Source organism: Lagopus leucura, unplaced genomic scaffold (assembly GCF_019238085.1).
Source record: "Lagopus leucura isolate 7727_CA_CO unplaced genomic scaffold, USGS_WTPT01 Super-Scaffold_100002, whole genome shotgun sequence".
Classification (NCBI taxonomy): Eukaryota; Metazoa; Chordata; class Aves; order Galliformes; family Phasianidae; genus Lagopus; species Lagopus leucura.
In genome coordinates, this window is record NW_024962263.1 from 4,393,757 (window position 1) to 4,415,896 (window position 22,140).

The 22,140-nt window shown below is 38.9% G+C and overlaps 1 protein-coding gene across 3 annotated transcripts in view; it reads right to left on the reverse strand.

Moving 5' to 3' along the window:
* CDKAL1 (CDK5 regulatory subunit associated protein 1 like 1) overlaps positions 1 to 22,140 on the reverse strand; it is a 361,527-nt gene that overhangs the window by 294,097 nt on the left and 45,290 nt on the right. For all 3 annotated transcript variants that reach the window (XM_042869783.1, XM_042869784.1, XM_042869785.1), the window contains one exon: positions 5,009 to 5,093. In XM_042869783.1, coding sequence (XP_042725717.1) covers positions 5,009 to 5,093 — 85 coding nt within the window. The remainder of the gene's footprint in view (positions 1 to 5,008; positions 5,094 to 22,140) is intronic.

Sequence of the window (22,140 nt, forward strand, 5' to 3'; positions counted from 1 at the left end):
AAATCTTCTTTGCTTAGAAAAGGTTTGTGGAACTACGCAATTCTATCAACTGTGAGAGGAAAGAGAAGAAGAAAAGTTTTGCATTCAAACTAGAAACAACTGCAGTCAAGTCCAAATAGAATATGATCCTTTTTCCAGTGCTGTTCATTTTCTTACAAAGAGCTTCCAGGTGGCTATAGGTGCATGTATATTGTGCTCTAAAATGCCACTGAAGGAGTATAGATGTGTCCGCATTGAGAAAAAGAATGCTGGAAAGTGTTGCTCTATGAACTACAGAGACAACTACCTTCAAAATCAGAAGCTTTCTTTACCCATATCACTAAAACTTAACACTTCAGCATATGTTTTCAAATAGAAGCGTATCTTTTACACACAGCAATAAATTTACCTGATTTTCAACATCTGTAAACAGTGCTTGTAGTACACGGATACTCCAGGAGCCACAGAGCTAGGAAGCTGTAACTACACTTAAGTCAGAAAGTTCACATTCAGATGTATGAAGTCATGGCACAGAGCTGTTTTCCCACATATTTTCTTCTTTAAAACAGCCATCAACTACATACCAGTCCCTTCAGGGCACAAGGCTTAAAGACCAAAACATCTAACGCATACCACATAGTGTCAAACTAAGGCCACGGCACTACCTAAACTCTAAAACCTCTTTACCTAACCAATATCAGTGCACTTCAAATATTCCCAGATGCGTTCATGTGAAAGTAACAAATATTTCCAAAATAATGTTAATTTCTGAACACATCATGTCCCGAACAGGTTTTTTTTGTCATTGTTTTCTTGCACCTTGTTCAATATCAAATATTTACTTGCACACAGTTATAGCCCAGGCTTTTGCAAATCTCCTTTGCAAAACGCAATCACGTAACACATTCAAGCATGTGGAGCCCACAATCCTTTATCTTCTAAACACAATACAACCAGAAAATAGTAAATTTTACATGGTTTTCTTCTCTACATTTTTATAACAGCATGCATGTACGTTTTGTACATTTTCATTCATGTCAGAGATGGGTGCAAAAACTGAAAAATGCACTCAAGCGTAGCAAAAAAGCCTTCCACTAAGGAATACATCACTGAATCCTCACCTACAGGTGTCTACTATCAGCCTGAGAAAAAGAAATAATGCAATACAATATTCTAAGTGCTAAAAAAAAAAGTAGTTCACACATAAAAGTAGTTTTTGCATGTAAAATAAATGTATGTTGTAACATACGGCTCCAGTCTCCCGTTCATGGTGATTATTTCTTGTTTAATTTTAATACAATTTCAACTGCTCTAAGCGTTGCAAAGGGACTTCATTAAACGTTAGGTTTTTAATTGCAATAATCCACTGGTAAGAACTTAAATATACAGTAGTTGCTATGAATCAAGCCATACACTTTTGATAGAATTTACTCCATGCCGAGAAACACGCTTTGCCACATGGCTATAGCCTCTTCTAATCCTGCATGTAGACTCTGAGAAACTCTTCCAGTGTACACTTTTCCTACATTTTAAAGATTGTAGATCATTACCTTTCTAGTGAAGACTTCCACTTCAGCGTAAGATTTGTTCCATGCATGTAGAACCCTCTGCTACTGAGCAGCTGATCTTTTTGTAGAAGGATATCAAAATAGCAAGACAAGTCTTCCCTTTGTGAACCCATTCTGACTATGCCTGTTGATAGCAGGCATAACATTCCTTTCAATAACATTATTCACACAGCACCACTTAATCACAGTTCTTAGAACTATCCTGTGAAGTACTCACACACACCTTCCAACTCACGGCTACATACTGTTTCTAAATAATGCAATGCAGCAAGGTCATAGCCCTCATCTCAAACACAGTGGAAATCATCACCTTACGATAATAAGATCAACAAAATAACTTGTGCTGAAATATCTCTGGAAGAGGAAACAGTGGTATTTCACAGTTGAAACTTTACTGAAAGTACAAGCAATTACAAGTCACAAACTATATTTATGCTGGCAAAGAATTAGTAAAATATATAAAGACTGTTTAAAGAAAGTGGTAACTATTTCAATTTGGTGTGGAAATCTGTTTTTCTCAGTTTGGTTGCTTTTTTTTTTTTTTTTGCTCACAGAAACAGGAGTTTGATTTGCACAAAGTGTGTAATATAAATGTAATACGTAATTATTCACAAAAGAAAACCTTCCTCTGGGGTCATCTTCACTTGCAAAGATGAAAAGCAGCAGAAAATAAGTCTTCCCTCCAAGCAACCTTTTGCAGTTATTAAAGACTAATCTCCTTCCCTACTTAACAGGGATAGATATGGAGAAATTCCATAGCAAGCAGAAGTACTGGTGCCTTTTACTTTACCACCTAGCCCAATGGATTATAAGAGCTTTAAACAATTTGGTAGTTAAAAAATAAACTATCAAAACACATTTTTCAAAAACTTAAAAAGCATGTTTCTCGCCTTGAAGCAGACAAAAACTTGCTGTACAATTATTCTACACACATATAATCACAATATCAAGATCTACTAAATTGATGATTTTTTCTTTTAACTAAAATTTCAGTGAGAGCAAACATCAAGAAAACAACAGCAATTCCCTCAAAAAGCAAATGAACACATGCTTGACAGCCGATGAGTAAAGATGCTCCTTTTAGTCAATACATCACATCCCCAATTAAATTTTAACTTGTCCTTTGGGTAAAGCAGATGGTTAAAAGATCAAATGGCTGTACATAATTAAAATAATCATAAATTCATTGACAGAGGAGAAAAAGCAATACTGAAAGGTACACCCCATGAATATCTCATCAGAAAACTCATGAAAGTTCACAGAACATTAAAATAATTGGGCCTGGAAAAGATCCCAGGATGTCTCCTCATTACGATCAATTACGAGCAAGACAAGGTTGCTCAGGGCTCCTTGAAGTTGGTTGCAAGGATGAAGACAGCACAGCCTCTGCAAAAAATGTCTTTCAGTGCTTGACTTTTTTTTTTCCCCCTCAAATCTCTTTCATATAGCCAGCCTGAAAACACCTTTTGGTTTATGCCAGTTGCCCCTCGTCCTTCCAACACACACCTCTCCAAACAGTCTGGCTCCATCTTCTCAATAACATCCTCAAAGGTAACAGAGGGCTGATATTAGACAAATACCCATGAAAAATACATAGCAGAAAATATAGCACAGGTAGAGAGCATAGCCAGAACTGAAATACTTTTCTCACATGCTGTGATGACATTCACAGCACAATGCAACACTTTCAGGCACAAAGGTGCTTCTTTTTTGAAAGACTCTTCCTGTGTTGAGAACTAATTTTTCCAATAGAAGTATCTTTGCTTTGACAGACAACACAATAAATGTTCAATCTGTTACCCAACTAAAAAAAAAAAAAAACAAAGCTACAAACCAACATTATGATAGGACACAACAGGACCTAATTTTGTATCATCCAAGCTTCATACACGCAGTTTGCTGCTGTTTCAATTTTAAGATGTATGTGGGAAGCACCCTGTTGTTTAGAGATACAAGGTCTCATCACTTCATAGTAAAAATCAAAAAAAGCACAGGTTGCTATTTTCTGAGCCAGAACAGAAAAATTAAATATTCCTCAAACACGTCAGAACACACACATCATTCATACCCACACTTAGTGAGCATGATAAAGAATGGCACGAAACAAAAATCAAAGTTGCCCATCTGCATCACCAGGAAATGCCAGCATCTGAGAGTATAAAACAAAGCATGCTGTAGGAAAGGAACGACTCTCTGTGAAGAGAGGAAACAAAGAATGATCACAGTATTAGTGTGTCAGAAAATACAGGAGTGTACAGAAATAAAATAGGAATAAACCCAGACAACAGATTGCATCAGGTTCATTAACAGAGCAAGAGAAACAAAGTTCAAGGAAATATTTTTAGCTAGACCCTTATCCAACTCCTCTGCTTACAGGACACACACCACACCACATCAATTCAATTCTGGCATATGATCAGTAAAATAGAAAGATGGCCACAACTGGAAAAAATCTTGTCATCAGCTCTGTTAGCCAACACACTAACTGGAAGTATCTGGGTAAAGGGGTTTGGTTGTTTTGGTTTTGGGGGGGTTTTTTGTGTTGTTTTTTTTAACAATAGTTTGGGAAAAAAATGGTCGTATAGTCATTGAGTGCAATATTAGCACTCAGGAAATGAAGCCCTTTGATGGGTGGAGGACAATTTAACTGCGCCACCTGTGGGCAAACTATTCCAAATTACAGCCCTAGGATGTGTTTCAGCACAGCAAGAAACTTCTCTGGTCTCTCCAAATTCCTGAGCATGAACTATGCTCTTCTAACCAAAATAGATTTTGACAAACAGTCCTTCAGCAACGTATCACACCAAGCAAATGATTGCACAAATATCTGCACTTGCTTAATAAAGGGAAAAATTTACAAGTACCATGCTGAAGCGTTTATTTTTACTGCACAACCACAGCTCTACGTGTACAGGTTGTTACTTCCAGTTAGTCCCCACTACAACTACATTTTGACAGACATCAGAGACAGAAGTTGCTGCCAGTCATACTTATCAACATCACTGGAATGCTAGAGAAATAGAAAGCAATCTTCAGAAGCCTACTGTTAACGACAGGTAAATTCACCTTCTGAGAAAAAGCACAGTAGCTTTAAGTATGTACCATATAGCATTTTAATTAGAAGAGACTGAGTATGTGCAATTAAATTATAAAGAAACACCCTAGCAAATCACTTAAAAAAACCCTCTCCTGAAGAAAATAACACTACCATGAAAAGAAATACAGAAGCATCTAATAGATTAACAGTTCTCCAAGAGAACTGTACTGATAATCTAAGTTATCAAAACTGAAAAAAAAACACAAATCCATTCTAGAGAACTTCCCACTGCAGCATTCACACTGAGCAGTCTTTTTTGTTGCTGTTCTAAAATAATTACATCTCCATTGAAAATAGGAATTAACAAAATTAAACTGTATATTCACTGATAATTCAATCTTGAGAGACAGATGTTTCAACTTACTTGATTGAGTTTCTGAAGTGGTCTTCAGCTGGATTTTTTACTGTACAGCTGTTCAGCAACCATAAATCTGCTTCAGCAGAGTTATCTAGAAGAAAAAGACAAATATGTATTACAAAATATCAAGCAATTCCTACTTTCTATCATACAAAAAAGACTCAACTTGGCAGCTATCAATAAATTGGCTATTCACAGAATGATTAACATCTGAAATACCACATGATTTCACGGATCTTTGCTTACTTGATTTTGCTGACTTTTTTTTTTAATGTAAAGGCATTTCTATTAGCCCTTATTTTTTTGTAAAGGAACATTACACAGATATCCCAGGACAATGAGGTGCCAGAAGGTTGCACATTACCAAAAATAAAGAAAAATGCATTATCCTTGGCCTACATAAAAGGAGAAAATTTACAAAAGTGCATAGAGATGTTTTCTGAAAAATCAAGCAAGTGGTCAAGAAAAGCAGGTTCCATTAACAAAACAGAGCAATTGCTGCCAGTCTGTTTTGAATTACTAAAACAAGAGAGAATCAGAACACACAGAGCATGAATTTCCACTAAAGAGAAAAGTCCAAGTAGCTCATTTGGAAGGAAATGTTTGTATTTGTAGTTCAGATTACAACTTGGTTGTGATATAATTATATTGAAGTTGTATTTAGACAGAAGATACTCATGCAGTGAGTGTCTGCATCCACTCAAATTAGCAAATAAACTTCCAGAACTGAAACTCTGTATGTTCACAACCTACTGACATCTGAATACAGTAAGAGAACTGAACTCCACCATCACCTGCAGAAGCACATACCAACTCTAACACTGTAAAAATTCTATCATACAGACCTCCCAAAACAGCTATCTTTCTTCAAAAGACAGAATGCATCTTCTCAAATAAAGGAATGAAGATAATCCATCTCAAATACCCCAGTGCTCTCGTATTGATCTGAACAATTCACATCTCCTTGGATAGGAAAATTTGTGCCACGCTTGATGCTATTCAGAATATCTGAAGTATGCAGTTACTTTTAAGTAACGTACGTCAATGAATAATGAGCAGAGTGAGAACATCAATCACTGGTAAGGTACCTTACCTGAACGGACATGAAAAGTGGAAGAAAGTTTGTATCAATTTGAGTATGTTCACAAATGCTCTCATCAAGGAGGTACTGGCATACACACGAACATCCTTCACTTACACCATACTTCAGACTGCAAACACTAGATAACCAAAATCTTTCCACCTGTCTTTACCAACGTTGTTTCCAAAGAAACAGTGCTTTCCTATTAGCTATCGGACACTTAAGAAGCAAGTGAAATGAATCTAATAAATACATCTTTTAGTTGTGTATATTAAACAAGAGAAAGTATTCAGAAGTTTGTGGAGTTTTTTTTGTTTTTTTTTTTTAAATTACTTTTGTTGATAAAGATTACACTGCTAAATTGAATCAAATACTGGCCTCTTCTACAATAGGACAAAGGCTACAAAGGAGTCATCTAAAATGACATTAAGATCTCCCACTATTTTAAGCATAAAGCAAACATACCAATACCTGACTTTGTGTTCTATTAGAAAAAAGGAAAAAAAAATGCCAATGTCAAAACAAAAATGGAACAAGCAAAAGACTCTCTCCTTCAACCCAGTCAGCATGAAAACAATTCAGTGTTTCTATCAACTCTTTGAAAGGGTAGATAACTGCAGGACAAGGGGGAATGGTTTTAAGTCGAGGGAAGGAAGACTTAGGTTGGATGTCAGGGGGAAGTTCTTTACTATGAGAGTGGTGAGGTGCTGGAACAGCTGCCCAGAGAGGTTGTGGATGCCCCGTCCCTGGAGGTGTTCAAGGCCAGGTTGGATGGGGCCCTGGGCAGCCTGGTCTGGTATGAAATGGGGAGGTTGGTGGCCCTGCATGTGGCAGGAGGTTGGAGATTCATGATCCTTGAGGTCCTTTCCAACCGTGGCCATTCTGTGATTCTGTATACTAATGAACTTAACGTCATCGTTAGGAATATAAATATCAGATTAGGGAAAAAAAAAAAAAAGAGAACAATGTACAGAAGAAGAAAAAAAAAGCATAGTTTCAAAATCAGAAAAAGAGCAAACTCTTGGCCTAATCCAATTCACCAAGTATGAAGCAAAATTTCCCATTAAAACCAACAAACCTTTGTAGTTCTTACTGTCAGCATAAAACACTTAAATCCAGCACCCCAACCAAGATGCACCCACCTGCCAGTCACAAGAGTTCCATGTCATAAAAGGCCATGCACACATCTAACAAGGGTTTCAGCAGTAAAAACATATCACTATAAACTGTTAGAAGTTTCAAGCCACAGAGATGTCTTCATTTACATGACAGAAGTTGCAGTGCATGAAACGCTTTCAGTTCCTCCCTGTACCACGCAGAGCCTCTGTGGAAAAGGAATCAACAGCTTCCTTACCACAACACCTTTCCACTAAAGCTAGCACAACCTGTCCTTGAAACTGGATAGAGAGAATGCATTTATGTTTAGCAGGCCTCTATGTGGTAACCCAATAGGAAACATTCCACACAACGTGTCGCATTCCATGCTATGAACACATCAACTGTTGGTCTGGGAGTCCGTGGAACAACTGCAATACCTGCACACACTTTAAGCAAAGAAAAAGCCTCCCAGATTCATTCCAACCCATTTCTTCATAGATTTCACTCCCCCATACAGCAGATGGAGTGCAATAAAATATTCTGTAGAAAAGCATCTCCCACAGCCCAGGTAAAATGAAGCATCAAAAATCTACATATTTAAGAGCCATTTAAGAGAAAGACAAGTGTAGCTGAAGCTCACCCTCTCTTTTCACTAACATTTATTTCATCTCATGTAGCTTTTTGGTTCCTGTCTTTTTTGTTCTTAATCTTTTTTATTAACTCTCTCCTATAAAGATATTTTTATTAATTTGTATTTTAAAACATTAAATATCACATTAATTCAAGAAATCTACTGATCAAAGTTCATATCATAACTTCAAAATGACAGCTAACCGTCCTTAGTTCTCTCCTGCACTATCACATGCAAATTCAGCCTAAATTCAATAGGATCTTCTGCATTTCCTCAATCAGGTTTTTGTTTCAGGACATTATTTACAAACAGTGTATTTTTGCATCAGGCTGGAAAAAAAAAAAAAAAAGCACTAGTTCAGATTGCAGGAGCACTTCTTGCTTTCAGAATATTTGATGCACTTATGCTAAATGCAAGAAAGACTTTGATAGGTATATTAAAAAAGGGTAAAATATCAAATCAAACATAGATGTATATTTGAATCACCATGAAGCTTAATAAGCACTAAATATTAAACAGTTGGAACAAGATCTTTTACAAGCTGTGTTCTGACCTGACTAGCCACAAGGGCTGAGTGAGGGCTTGAAGTAAAATAGCTTTGACAAATAGCTCAGGCTTCCAAATACATAAACAGGCAGGATCAGAAAGACCTGAGGCTTCTTGTATGCTTAAGGACAAATGATATGAACTGTTTTTGGTCTGGATGGTAAACACCGCACGAACACAGTGCTGTGCCTACTAAGGCAGCCCGTGCAACAAGGTTTCTTGGAAAGTCTCCTTCCTGCCAATCTTAGCCACTCTGCCACCCACCCCGTCAGATTCCAGTGGAGCAGGGACTGATTCATTCAGCAGGCTGATGCTCATCTTCTTAGCACCAGCATTAGGAAAAAAATGCAGTGAAGAACAGAGGTTTGTGTTTGGGAATTCTCACAGCTCTTACCGAGGACAACCTCACATTTACAGAAGGTTTTGCTGGCAAGCTGATCATACTGTGATAAATAAAACTGAATCAACAAGCATGAGCAGCACAGTGAACATCAATTATGTTTGTGAATAGAAGACAGATGCCTTTTCCTACACACTGCAACAAACTGCCTTTCATTAAGGGGATTTTATTTCTTCATCTTTTCTCCTCATTCAGTCTAAAGGTACTTCAAAATGACAGTATTCTGCTGCTCACTGCTTTTTGGTAAGCTACCTAAGAAGATCTTGTATGTTAAAATGCTTTTTAGAAGTTACAACAACCCACCGTTATACTAAATGCTCAGAAACAGGATTCAAAACCACAGCCTTCTTACTTTGTGACATCTTTTCCATGAAAGAAACACTACACTGGAAATAAACCACAAATTCTATCATACTCTCTGCAAAACAACGTAGTCTACAAAGAAATCTAAAGGTCATGGAAACTTCTGAACACCCAACTTAATTGAGAAGCTTTGGAAAACACGAACTGACAACATTATGCAATACTAGGAGGCTAAAACAGCATGAGTTTGAAACACTGTTACATCCACAAAGGAAAAAAAACACTTGCAATTATTTTCTAACCAGTACTTGGGGGTTTGTTTATCATTGTGGGAAACATAAATCAGCAGAATTTCTTAAGTCTGTAGTAATATTATCAGTTTTGAAGGACAAATTGAGTTTGTTTTGCCTTGGTGTTCTAACTGAAGTCTTTTTTCTTTCAGTTTTTACTAAAGCTTTTGTTTCCTTCTAGTCTTCCCCTGTCCCCTCCACAAAGTACTCAAAAATCAAAACGCTCACAGAGCACTGGAGTAGAAGAAATAGGGACAGAGAAGCCCTAAAAGAACAGCCTTCCTTTATTTTCTTCAGCACACCACCAGGCTTTCTGCAATGAAATCACTGTGTTCCCATTCTTTGAACCAGCACACTTACACTGCGCTGTGTTTTCGCTTCCCACACAGCTCTGCCCCCTTCCTTTAATCCCAGCTTGGAATCTTACATCCTAAAGCAAGACCTAGTAATGCTTGTTACATGCTTGGAGCACGTACTTACAATTGGAATCCATACAAATCACCTCCCCCCACACTAGGGGCAGGTTAACTGATGATGTCTTAAATCACTGTTCAACAAGGGATCTTGGTAAATAGTGGTAAAGAGTCTCCTTCAAAAATATCATCCCAGAAATGCCATTAGCCATCAGAATGTACGTCTTCCCCTAGGGACTGAAAGTTTGGTTGTTTCTAGACAGTAGGCTTTGTTGATAAAGGAAAAAAGACAACAGGGTTGAGAAAAACATCAGAAAACTCTTTTTTCCAGACCTTCCCTCAGCACACAGCATAATTTGTTACTCAATGCTACTTCTCAGTACATCATATCATACACACAATTATCAATTTCTATACATGCCCTTCAGAAAAAGTTTTAAATCAGCCCTTTCCTCTTCCTAATCTTTTTTTTTAAATGAAAACTGAAAGTTTTCCACAAACTTCCAGATGGCATGTTTGAGATTTGAGAATCACATTTTCAATTCCTATCTGAGAAGACCTTTCTCACATTTACCACCTATACATAATACTCAGGAAAACACATCCTTGAAGTACTAACTTTGCAGATTGCAAACGTTTTTGAAAACAGTTCCAGTGGTCTTTTACTGGCACTTTAGGATGCAAAATATAGAAAGGGTCACCTTGATTTCATTATGACTTCTGTTTTCTTATGAACTGAGTACATCAGAAGTTCAGTATACAATTACTCTGTCATATTCGATGAAAACATTACAACCTGGTTCACTTTGCAAATACAATATTTAAAGCTATAAAGAGAAAGGCTGGCTGCTTACCAAGAAAGGTAACACTGACACACGTCTATTAAAAAATATCTGTTATCACGCCTCTTACCTTAACTGCAAATACGCAAATTCACTATTTTTATTTTCCATTAACAGGACAGGATGAGAGAGCTGGGGCTCTTCAGCCTGGAGAAGAAAAGCCTGCAAGGTGGCCTGATAGCAGCCTTACAGTGTCTAAAGAGGAGCTCCAGGGAAGAAGGGGACAGACTCTTGAGCAGGATCTGTGGTGGTAGGACAAGAGGAAATGGTTTCAAACTTGAAGAGGACAGATTTAGGTTGGATATAAGGAAAAAGTCTTTCAAAGTGAGGGAGGTGAGGCACTGGAACAGTTTGCGCGGAGATGTGGTGGAAGCGCTGCCCCTGAAGACATTCAAGGCAAACTGGACCAGGCTCAGAGCACCTGATGGAGCTGTGGATGTCCCAGTTCATTGCAGGGGAGTTGGACTAGATAACCTTTAAAGGACCCTTCCAACTCTAAGGATCCTATAATTCTATCAAGATTTCCAGCACAGAACAAAACGTGCAAGGAGTCTTTACTATTTTACTTTAGCCAGTACTTCAAAAAATAATAGCTGAATATCTGAACTAACATTTTAATATATAAAACAGAATCTGGATTTCAGAATGTGCACGTCAGTGGAATCTTTCAGGTCTGATGCAGGTACATAGCACAGGACATAGCACAAAAGAAAAGTCGTGAAAGAATGAATTTTAGTTCCAGAGTACTAATAAAAAGCTTACATTCCTATAACTATCAGTAGCTTATTTCCTCCTCTTACACAGGAATTCTAAACTGAGCAATTCATTTTCTAAACAGCTTTGTAATCCATTCTAGGCATGGCATAGGATGCAGCCTGGGCTCTCGATGATCCTTGGAGTAAACCACATTTTTCTCCAACATTCCTACACCGCTACACCAGACTTAAAGCTAATCCAGCAACGGTCCTGCCTGGAGCAATCCAGAGTTGGCATCATCTCTCTCAGATCAGGTTGTCCAGCCTTAGTGATACTTCAGCAGCACAAAGTCATGCTTGCCAATTAAGTCAGAAATGAATACTTCAGTATACTCCAAAGGCTTGCCTTTGAACAACGCCAAGAGCCTATTACAATTTTCAGCTGATTATTCTGTTCACTTGCTCAGCACAAGCACTAGGATGTGACAGGTGCTTTGCTATTTTACCTGCTCTCATTAAATTTTACACACGTTTTTCCACATACTAAAACTAAGCTTCTTCCATCATGACATGAGCTTATCTATCAGCTATCTTCTCATGACTCCTCATTCAAAATCAAGAAGCCAAAGATCTCTCTGTAGTGGTGCTTTAGGACAAATGTAGAAGAGGTTTGGATTTCAGCCAGTTCCTCCAGGACTTCACCACTTTGCTCGAGATGGATCACAGAACTACTCCTTGAAGGAAACAACCATAAAAAAGGAACAGAAATCTCAATGCACTGCTAGGGTCAACACAGTTCATTTCACTGAAGACTCAAGACTGCTGTTAACGCTTCAAATGTGGAAAGCATCATGGATTGATTTATCGGCCTCTGAGAGAAAGCCCTACTACACTAGAAACAAGTTCAAGTAACCTGTTTCAGCCAGGCTACATTACAATGACATACAAACTCCAGTAGATCATTCTGATGATTAGTTAGATAAAAGGATAGATTTTTTTCTCTTCCAGACAGAATTTGGAAAAATCCCAGTGACTCCTCTTCCTCTAACCTTAAGATCTACTTCATCTTCCAAGAAGAGTACATGAAATACAATTCAGTGGTTTTGTCTGTTTGTATTTGCTATACAAAGCTTCATAAGCAAACGTTATTCAAATTAACAAACATGGATTAACTGCTTCTGTCTTACTAACAGTAAGGAGTTAATCATCATTAACAGTAGCAATAACATTAAGTCTTGCACAACCACGTGCAACTTAAGTTTCAAAGCACACTGCAAACATTAACTGATTGATTTTCAATGCCCTTATCATGAACTCACACCCATTCCTATATAGATTTCTCTATCTTATAATGCAGAAAAGATGTTTAAGAGTTGTAAGGGCCCACCAAGGGACCATCCTGGGCAATCCACTTGGAAGCAACTAATGTTTCAAGGTACCCTTGAGCTGAATTACAATACCAAATGATGGATTAAATGTTTTATTCCTGACAGAAGTTATCCAGGTAGGATCTATTTAAACATTTTTACCTATAACAAGCTTAGTGGCACATAATATGTGGGAAAAGAGAAGGAAAGAAAGGAAGATGGAAGAGCAGAGGAAAAGGAAAGTCCGGATCCTCATTCTGGGTTCCAGCAATGCCTGCAAAGCAGTTCCTTTGGCAAGCTGGTGCACACGCAGCTCCTTTGGTTTGTGTCATTTATAGTCCAGTCCTTGTTTGTCAGTCACACCAGTCATGCCCCTAAAGGCCAGAGTCACAACTGCTGAGTTTTTTGTTCTAGAATCTTCTAGAAGGGGGCTGGGGGGAAAGAGCAGAGAAATCCTCCCTTGTTGAAAGGTAGGCACAATGTTACCCAAACTGAAGTTAGCCCCAGAAAGGTTCTATCCAGCCTTTGCAAGGTAACCATATCATCTCTTTTCTTCTGCCAAGAGGCTGAGGCATTCTCTTTGTTAATTTCTCAGTCTTCTACAGTAGTTTCATCAGGCTTTATAAGAAAACTATACAAACAAGCCAAGATTCTCATCCTTGCCCTTAATTTAAGGTTTGTTCCTTAAACACTTTTGTGTTGCCTAGATCATTAGTGTCCAACCTTTTGGCTTGTGGGACACACTGAGTGAAGCGGAATTGTCTATGGCCTCGTAGACAAAAGCAGCTCTGAAATCAATGCTTCTTGTTTCTAACCGATTTGTCTTATAACCAGTACAAAGAGCACAATAACACTATTTCAAAGAGCAAATTCTCAGCTACAAAACACTGATTTCTCTGCACAGCCACTACCATTAGCTATGCACTTTTGTCAGTGATGAGCAAGAGTCAGCATGCCACACTCCTAAAAATCTGCACCAGTGGAGATGACTCGCTGTTGCCACATCTGAAATGCACCACCTCACTGTGCTCACATCCACTGTTGTTTCCATAAATGTCCAGCAAGCATCAATGAATGTCAACAAGTGCAATTTTTTTTCCATGGAATAATTCAGTGACACATTTTTGCTTTGTATGCACTTCCATATCAGACACCATTCTATCAGACCATCCCTCTCTGCCACCTGACACCCAGCAACCAAGTGTAACAGAATATTACTGGTAACTATCAACAGCAGCAGTCATCATTCTTAGTGAATCCTCAAGATGTTTGTCACGTTTTTGATCAAATTTTACTCTTCCTGTACTTCATCCTTGAAAATAATAGTTCACAAATGTTTGTGCTGTCAAGAAGTGATGACATGAGTAAGGCATGAAGCAAGAGGTACTTCCTTCTGCTAAAATAGGGCTTATAGAAGTCCAGTAAAGAGAGATGAACGGATTTTTCATTGCAACATTCCATTTGAAAATTCCCAAGTAACATATTTATGTTGACTGAAAATTGAGTCACAAATACCTAAAAATCTTCTTTTTAAGTATCACCTCAAAACTGCACGGCTGCATATTTTTTCCTGTTCACAGAGGACTGTGTTTAGCCACTGTATCACAAGTCATTTGCCATCACCTGAGTTAGCACTGCACTGTGGCCTCCCCATGCCCCGGTTTCAGCCCAGATAGGGTTAATGGCACACTGCTGTTTGGTCATTGCTGAGTGAGGATTGTGTGTCCAGGCAGCCCAGCTCATAGAGTTACTGCCATGACGTTGCAGGGCAGAGGCAGGGCAGGCTGCATTGCCAGATGTGCTGGGCCGAGGGCTGGAATAGATAAATACACACAAGCTACTTCAATCTGTTCTTTACAAATCAGATCAGCAACAGCCAATTTTTCATAAGTTTTAAGACATCCATGAAAATGAACCCTTCGGTAGTTTGGGTGGCATATAAATGAGAACAACACACCAAACTTAATCTGCAGTTCAATAGGTTACAGGAGACAAGTAAAAAGGAATTAGAATAGTTCCATCTTCCTCAGAGTACTGAAACACAGCTCCTACAGATGTATTATCAACTTTCCACAGAACGTATTAAAACTTCACTAGGTTAAACATCCACCTTTCTTATCATCAGGCTAGGTGACGTACCATCAGCAGAAGAATCTCTCCCATTAACAGGGCAAGTGTTTCTCACCTTCACTACAATACTTCAGAGTAGTAGTTTAGAACTCGCTGCTTGATTATCTGTCATCTCAAATGAAAGCTTGCTTACTAAAAACAATTAAGACGATTTTACTATATTTTACAGATCAGAATTTCTAACCAACTGGTAAAACACATGTAATGTGCAAGACAAAATTTTTAGTCAGAAATGTCCTCTAAAGTATTTTGAGATGATGTACTGTATTTAATGTGCAAAAAAAACCTGCACTACACTGAAGCAAAAGCAGCTAATTTCATATACTGACAGTAAAGCCACAGGAGAACAAAAAAAGTTCCAATTTTCTGCACACACTATGATCCCATACAAATGCTAATGTCATTTTAATCTCCCTTGGGTGCAGTAATGCCATGATAAGTCTCACATAACAAAAGATGCTAGCCACATAGATAATTACATGTTAACGGCTCTGCCCCATTCTGCCGTTCTACCCAGAAGAAAACTGACTTGAGGACTACCTTAATCCTATCACATCAAGGTGTGCTGCAACCTGCTGGCTTCCGCACAGCCGACAGAAACCAAAGGTCTTTACCAAACACATCAGCAGCACTTCAGAATCACGGAATGTAGAAGCGGGGAGATCTATATTGGATTTAGGAAGAAATTCTTTGCTCAGCGCTGAGGCACTGGAACAGACTGCCCAGAGAAGCTGTGGATACCACATCGTTGAGGATGCTCAAGGTCAGGTTGGATGGGGCCCTAGATAACCTGATCTAGGGGGTGACAACCGTTTCTACAACAGGACAATTGAAAATTGAAGGTCCCTTTCAACCCACACCACTCCGTGATTCTAGGATAAATCTTTCCTCTTAGCTTAAAGCTGTTGCTCTATATCCCGTCACTACACTCTCTGACAAAGAGTCCTTCTCCAGCTTTCAGATTGCTCTTCCTCTCCCCCTGCCCCAGTGCCTTCTGCTCTCTGGGCTGAACAAACCCAGCTCTCTCAGCCTTTCTTCTCAAGAGAGGTGTTCTAGACCTCTGATCATCCTTGTGGCCCTCCTCTGGATTTGCTCCAACAGATTCACATCCTTTAATAATAGGACAGTTAAGCCTTCAGGAGGCTCAGGGGAACTCAATGTGTATAAATACTTTAAAGGATGCAATAAAGCAATGACACAATGAAGCCAGACTGCTGTCAGAGGCGCCCAGTGCCAGGACAGGAGGCAATGGGAACAAACTGGTTCTGTAATTATCTACATGGTGAAGCCTGTTCTAAGCCCACACAAGCAATAAGCATCTACAACAGAAGGAAGCCCCAAAGCAGTGAAGCATAAGGCTGTCAAGTTCAGCAAAATTCTCATATTAGATTCCATGTTCTCCAGATAAATTATACCACAAATGTGTCCTTAAAATTACATTTCATTACCTAAGATCTAGTTTATATTAAATTTGAAATGACACAACTTCACTCCACCAATTTCACACTTTTTCAGTACAACTATTCTGTATAAATTGGCCCGTGGCAATTAACTTCCTCACTTCTGTAACTTCCTAATCTCCACGAATCTATATTCAATTTCACATCAGCCAAGATTACAGTTTTGCTGTGGTGTGCAAATTAAAGCTAAATTTTATTCCCAGGTCTGTTTCACAATCTTTTTTCTCTAAATTCTATCTGCATTAAGTTGTACCCGGAAGCAATATATTGATTTCAAATGTCTTGCTTCTACTTATTTCTCCTGACACCTAATACCACAGGGAATATGGATTCAATTTCCATCTATTGCTTTTAAGAGAGTTAAATATATTTAAGGTATTTGAGCCAGATATATTCAAACACTTATTAAATTGTAGCTTCCAGGTATTTATTGACTTTCTCAAAACTGCCTTCACACCTCATCTATTTGTTACTTTATCAGTTTTCTGAAAAGCTGGAGATATGGGCTTAAGGTACCGTACCCAACAGCCAGATAAGCCTTTCCCACGTGTGGTTAATTCCCACTCATCATCTCCAGTGCAGATTAGCTACAGAATTTCATGCTTGTGAAAGCTCCAGACTGAACACACGGGAAATTAAAGTTTACTGTTTCTATACAACAGACGGATAGAGGGCAGGAATTAACAGTGCAAGCTTCTTCACAAAACCCCACCAACATTTCATCACAGGTGGCCTACAAAACCTCTACAGTAAAATAGTTCCACATACCTACCTCTTTGACCAGGATGGAAAGGAAGTCTGCTCATTGGAGATGAGCAAAGACGCAGTGGGAAAGAAAAATAAGGCCACATAGACAAGATGGGACCAGAATGCAGGTTTTCACACGTTCCCCTCCTGCACTTTCTCTATGCATTACTCACACTGAAGAGACACACCAATCTGTGCAGTTGTTACAGTACTTAGGAGTCCATCTGCAGCCTCTTTAGCCATTCACTCTGATTCTCCAACACTGCACTTGCCTTTGCAGCTGAAGTTTGTTAGTTAGATGCTGCTGGACACAGGTGTGGACAGAATAAAAACAAAACGCTGTTTGCTCAAAGCAGATCCTTAGGAGGTCGAGCACTTCTATACTATTACGTAAGTATCCACCAAAGCCTCACACTCATGACTTCTCTGCTCTGTCTCTTCTTGATTCTTGATTACAAGTCTTGTGAGAAAACCTGCTTTGTTAGGCTCCTTCATCATTTGCACACACAAAAAAGCCAAGGAGAAGATACTTTTCAGTACTAGTAAGGCTGCATACAATATGACAAGCTTATTTTGAAGCTTTCAGCAGCATTTACAAACGCCAACTGTTTGAGCATGCCAGTCATGCACAGAGAATTGACTGTGGGTTTGTGGCTCCAAAGTGGTCCAATTTCATCAAGCACAGACCGGTTGATCACTAGTGTGAGGCACCAAGCATGCATTACTTGCTAGATCAGCAACTCCCCAAAATAGACATCAACAGACAAACAAGAGAACATATGTGACAGGATCCACTTTCATCTTATTTGGAAGAAAGAACTCAAGATTTCAGGCACTGTCTTTATGCAAAGTCACAAGAAGTGATGTTCCAGTGCTATGCTGCACTTTGAGCACACAGTGCTGACTAACTGTTCTCCATTTCCCTTAAGGAAAAGGCAGCAGATCTAGTGTGAGCATCCTACAGGCCAATGATAGAAGTCAAAATGTTTTGGGTCATCTTATCCCCTTGCCAGGCTCATACTGAGATAACAGGGTTTACCTCAACCTTTCTTACTCTTGAATGCAGAGCGAAGAATAGCAACAGAAAGCTTCCATTTTATTACATGGCTCAATTGATTTGGTTGACTCACTGTTCTCTGCTCTGTTACAACTGCAAACAAATTCTTATTGCATTTTCTGAATAGCCAGAAAACTTCCAGAAGCCACTGCACCTTTCATCTTCAGTAGCTCGAACATTTCACTTTCTTAATTTTAAGACTTCAGTAAGCCTGTAACTTTTCAATTTTTTTTTCTGTTCTATTTTCCATTTTGATAGCTTCAGTGTATTCTAGTATCTCCCAGGACCACTATCACACTTGATACAACTTACAGCTTTAACTGTCTTTACAGCACATATTTTGTAATTTACCTTTCCTTTTGCTTTCAAACAATTTTTTTTTTAATCAAGTCCCTGCAAATCGCACACAAACCCCAGTAGATCTGACACATCATCCAGGCAAACGTCACTGAAATGGTCTGAAAGCTTTTGGTGAACTGCCATGGTAAACAATAAGTTTAAAAAACACCACTTCTTGTAATTCTCATATACAGCAATAAAAATCACCAGCCCTTGCTACAGGATAACTGCTTCCAGTGGAAGATGACAGAAAGCTGTTTCTCTTACTCTACCTTCATTCTTTTCAATGTTTCTGAAGAGAAAAGGCTTAATTAACGAATAAAACATTGCTAGGTATAAAGGTAAGTGGCACAGAGGCAACAGAGCACAGAGAGAGGTCCACAACTATATGGAAAGACTAGACTACCTTCTCAATTCATAAAGTTATTTACTTATTCTCCTTGGACTGGCCTTAAAATAACCCCAAGAAAGCCACACCATCCTATGGGTGCAATAATAGATCTCTGCAGGTCAACAGAAAGAAGTCTGGAAGTGACATGATGTCAGGATGTGTTCAGTAGGATACATAAACAGGCATCAACGCAGCCTTAGGGCCATCAGCACAGCTCAGATGTGATCTTCCTAAATTCAAACATAGCTCCTAATTCAGCCTGTAACTTAACAAGGAAGCACCTGGTCCTCCTAGAAGTTATCATTTTAGGTTCATCCACAGACTGAACCTCTATAAAGCACAAAGGCTGACACAGCAAAAGATTTAACCCTTTCATTCAAGCTGCATTCAACTCATAATTTAACTCTCTTATGGAAAATAAGTGACTGCTACCAAACTACAAACACACCTAAAATCGAGCAGCTTCTGTTCTAGCCATGAAAAAAACAAAGGCTAAGGCATTGCCATGGCGATGGCATTGAAAAAAACTGTATTTTTTTCCCCAAGGTAAACGCAGAGAATAAGAAAATAAATGCTTGATGTAAACAGAATTTAAAAATACATTTCTTCCAAGTGACAGACATGAGAAACCTCACATCATCTTCCATTTTTATCTCAGATTCATAAGAATTCCTGTGATGTGAAAAACCCTTCGGAGTACCAGAGCATTTCATTTGACAGCAAGCAAGCTGGGAAACAATATTTTCAAATATACAGAGTTAAGATAATGCTCCTGGCTGAGGAATCTCAAAGGTATGCAGTGTACAAACAATTTGTTCAGTACAACACAAGTGTATTCAAACACAGTGAAGAGTCTTTCACTGATAAATATTTATAACCAGTTTTGATAATGTATTTCACAAACCCTGAATTCCACACTTAAAACTGATACCACGAGGGAGAAAAAGGTATACATGCATATAAACAGTACTACCAAAGAGGCAGCTGCGATGAAGAGGGGAACAAAAGTAGTATAGCAATAAACAGATCAGAATTCAGAAAATAAAAAAAAATCACTAACAAACTCCTTCCACCCCAGGACAGTTTCCAACTGCACTGTGTTGGTTTTCAGGAAGTATTTATGCCCTGGATGCAATCAGGCAAAGTTTCTTGTAAAGTCAAGAGATTTTTCATCACACACACACAAAAAAAGAAAATCCTCAGTTTACATCAAGCATGAGTATATAAAAAAAAAAATGGATCTGTATTCCAAATAATATTCATGTTATATAAAAAAAAACAGATACCATAGTTCTGCATTTGCACAGACTTTTAATGATTATTAATGATCACTGGGTCTTGATAAAGCATCCAAAGTATTTTCTGTTAATCATTCAGTATTTCAACTGCTGGAATGAACTTTAAACAGATATTTTGTTGAAACCACTACTGGCTGTAAATTACTAAAGCATTTATTTCACTGCAGAGGTTTCTGAAACTAGCATGTCAAAAGTTCCATTATCAGGTGCACCACCTGAAGCCCAGCTTCTTTCAGTGTCTACAGCCCAGAAGCAACAACCATGCCAGCACCTCCAGCACGTCACCACAAAAACCCACTTTCAGCTGTGAGTGTGCTATCAGACAGAGAACTTCCAATGCAAGCTCTGCATCCAGCACTCAGGTCTCAGTAGCCCTAATGTCAATCCCAAAGTGCTGCAGCTCTGCAACAGTCCCCCAAACATGGCAGGCTCAGCCCTTCTGACTCTCCAGCCTACCAGCACTCTGTCTACATCACCAGTGGACAAGTGAAGCCACCAGCTGGCCCCAAACCCAGAAGCCCTGCACCACCCAGCACCATCTCTGCATCAAGGCCAGCTAAAGCAAGTCTTGGGAGCCCTATCTAGACAAATGAGAACAACACAAACTCATGCAGTATAGAATTATAGAATCATAGAATCACAGGGTTGGAAAGGACCTACAAGATCATCTGGTCCAACCACCTTCCTATCACCACTGCTACCACAAGCACTAAACCACATCACTCAGCATGTCGTCCAGGCGTCTCTTGAACACTACCAGGGACGGCAACTCCACCACCTCCCTGGGCAGCCATTCCAGTGCCTGGCCACTCTCTGAGAGAAAAAGTTCTTCCTTATGTCCAACCTAAACCTCCTCTGATACAACTTGCAGCCATTTTCTCGGGTCCTGTTTGTTGCCGGGGAGAAGAGGCCAAACCCCTCCTCACCACAACCTCCCTTGTAGAGCTGTACAGTGCAATGAGGTCTCCCCTGAGCCTCCTCTTCTCCACACTGAACAATCCCAGCTCCCTCAGCCGCTCCTCATAGGACTTGTGCTCCAGATCCCTCACCAGTTTCGTTGCCCTTCTCTGGATACGCCCCAGGGCCTCAGTGTCCTTCTTGTAGTGAGGGGCCCAAAACTGAACACAGTACTCGAGGTGCCGCCTCACCTCACCATCTGCAAGTCCCACGCAATGTGTTATTTTAGATTCACCTCCTAGTAATATTTTGTAAACAACAGTGCTGTCAAACTCCTGCTTTCATTTGCAGGAGAAAGAAGTTAGACTTTTTTGCCCCACACAGATCCAAACCAAGCAGAATTTATTTAACCCTTCTAACAATCAGGAAATGATGTACAGCAAATCTACTTTCAAGTTCGCACAGGGCTACAAATGCTCATTTTAGTGAAACACTGTACTTCTGTTTAAAATGAACTGAATTTTCATTTTCCATGCTGATAAATGTCTCGCGTCACATTCTGTATCAACTTTAAAATTGAAACAGGCAAAAAAAAAAAACCTCAGCAAAGTAATTACCAGATCGCTGCACCTGATTTTAAACTGCAAACACAGTCCAAAATGCCCAACAAATGCGACTGCTCACACCCATAAAGCACAGCTAAATCCTTGGACAAAAGCAAATGCTGAAGGTAACAGGCATCATTACCAAAAACATCCTGCCTCAAAGCACATAAATTATTCATAGGTTAACCCATGTTTTGTAATAGAAAAAGATCATCCTACAACAGATAGATGAGGTTTTTTCCAACACCATGTAAATACTCTAAATCAAGTGTTCGCAGTTTCTAGTGGATTTAAAACTCTCAAGACTGAACAGAATATGCTTTTGAATCTCACTTACTGCTGAGCAACAAGTTCTATAGTCGTACTTACTTTCAAAAGTTCTCATAAATTACATACAGTCTAACAATTTATTTGTTGTGACTTCATCTTTGTTCTCCACTTTTTTTTTGAAGTATATTTTTCCTCCAGTTAAAGAAAAAGCTTGTTAAAGGTACATACAACATGAAGTAAACAGTCAATCCACTATTCCCTCATTTAGTGATGCACAA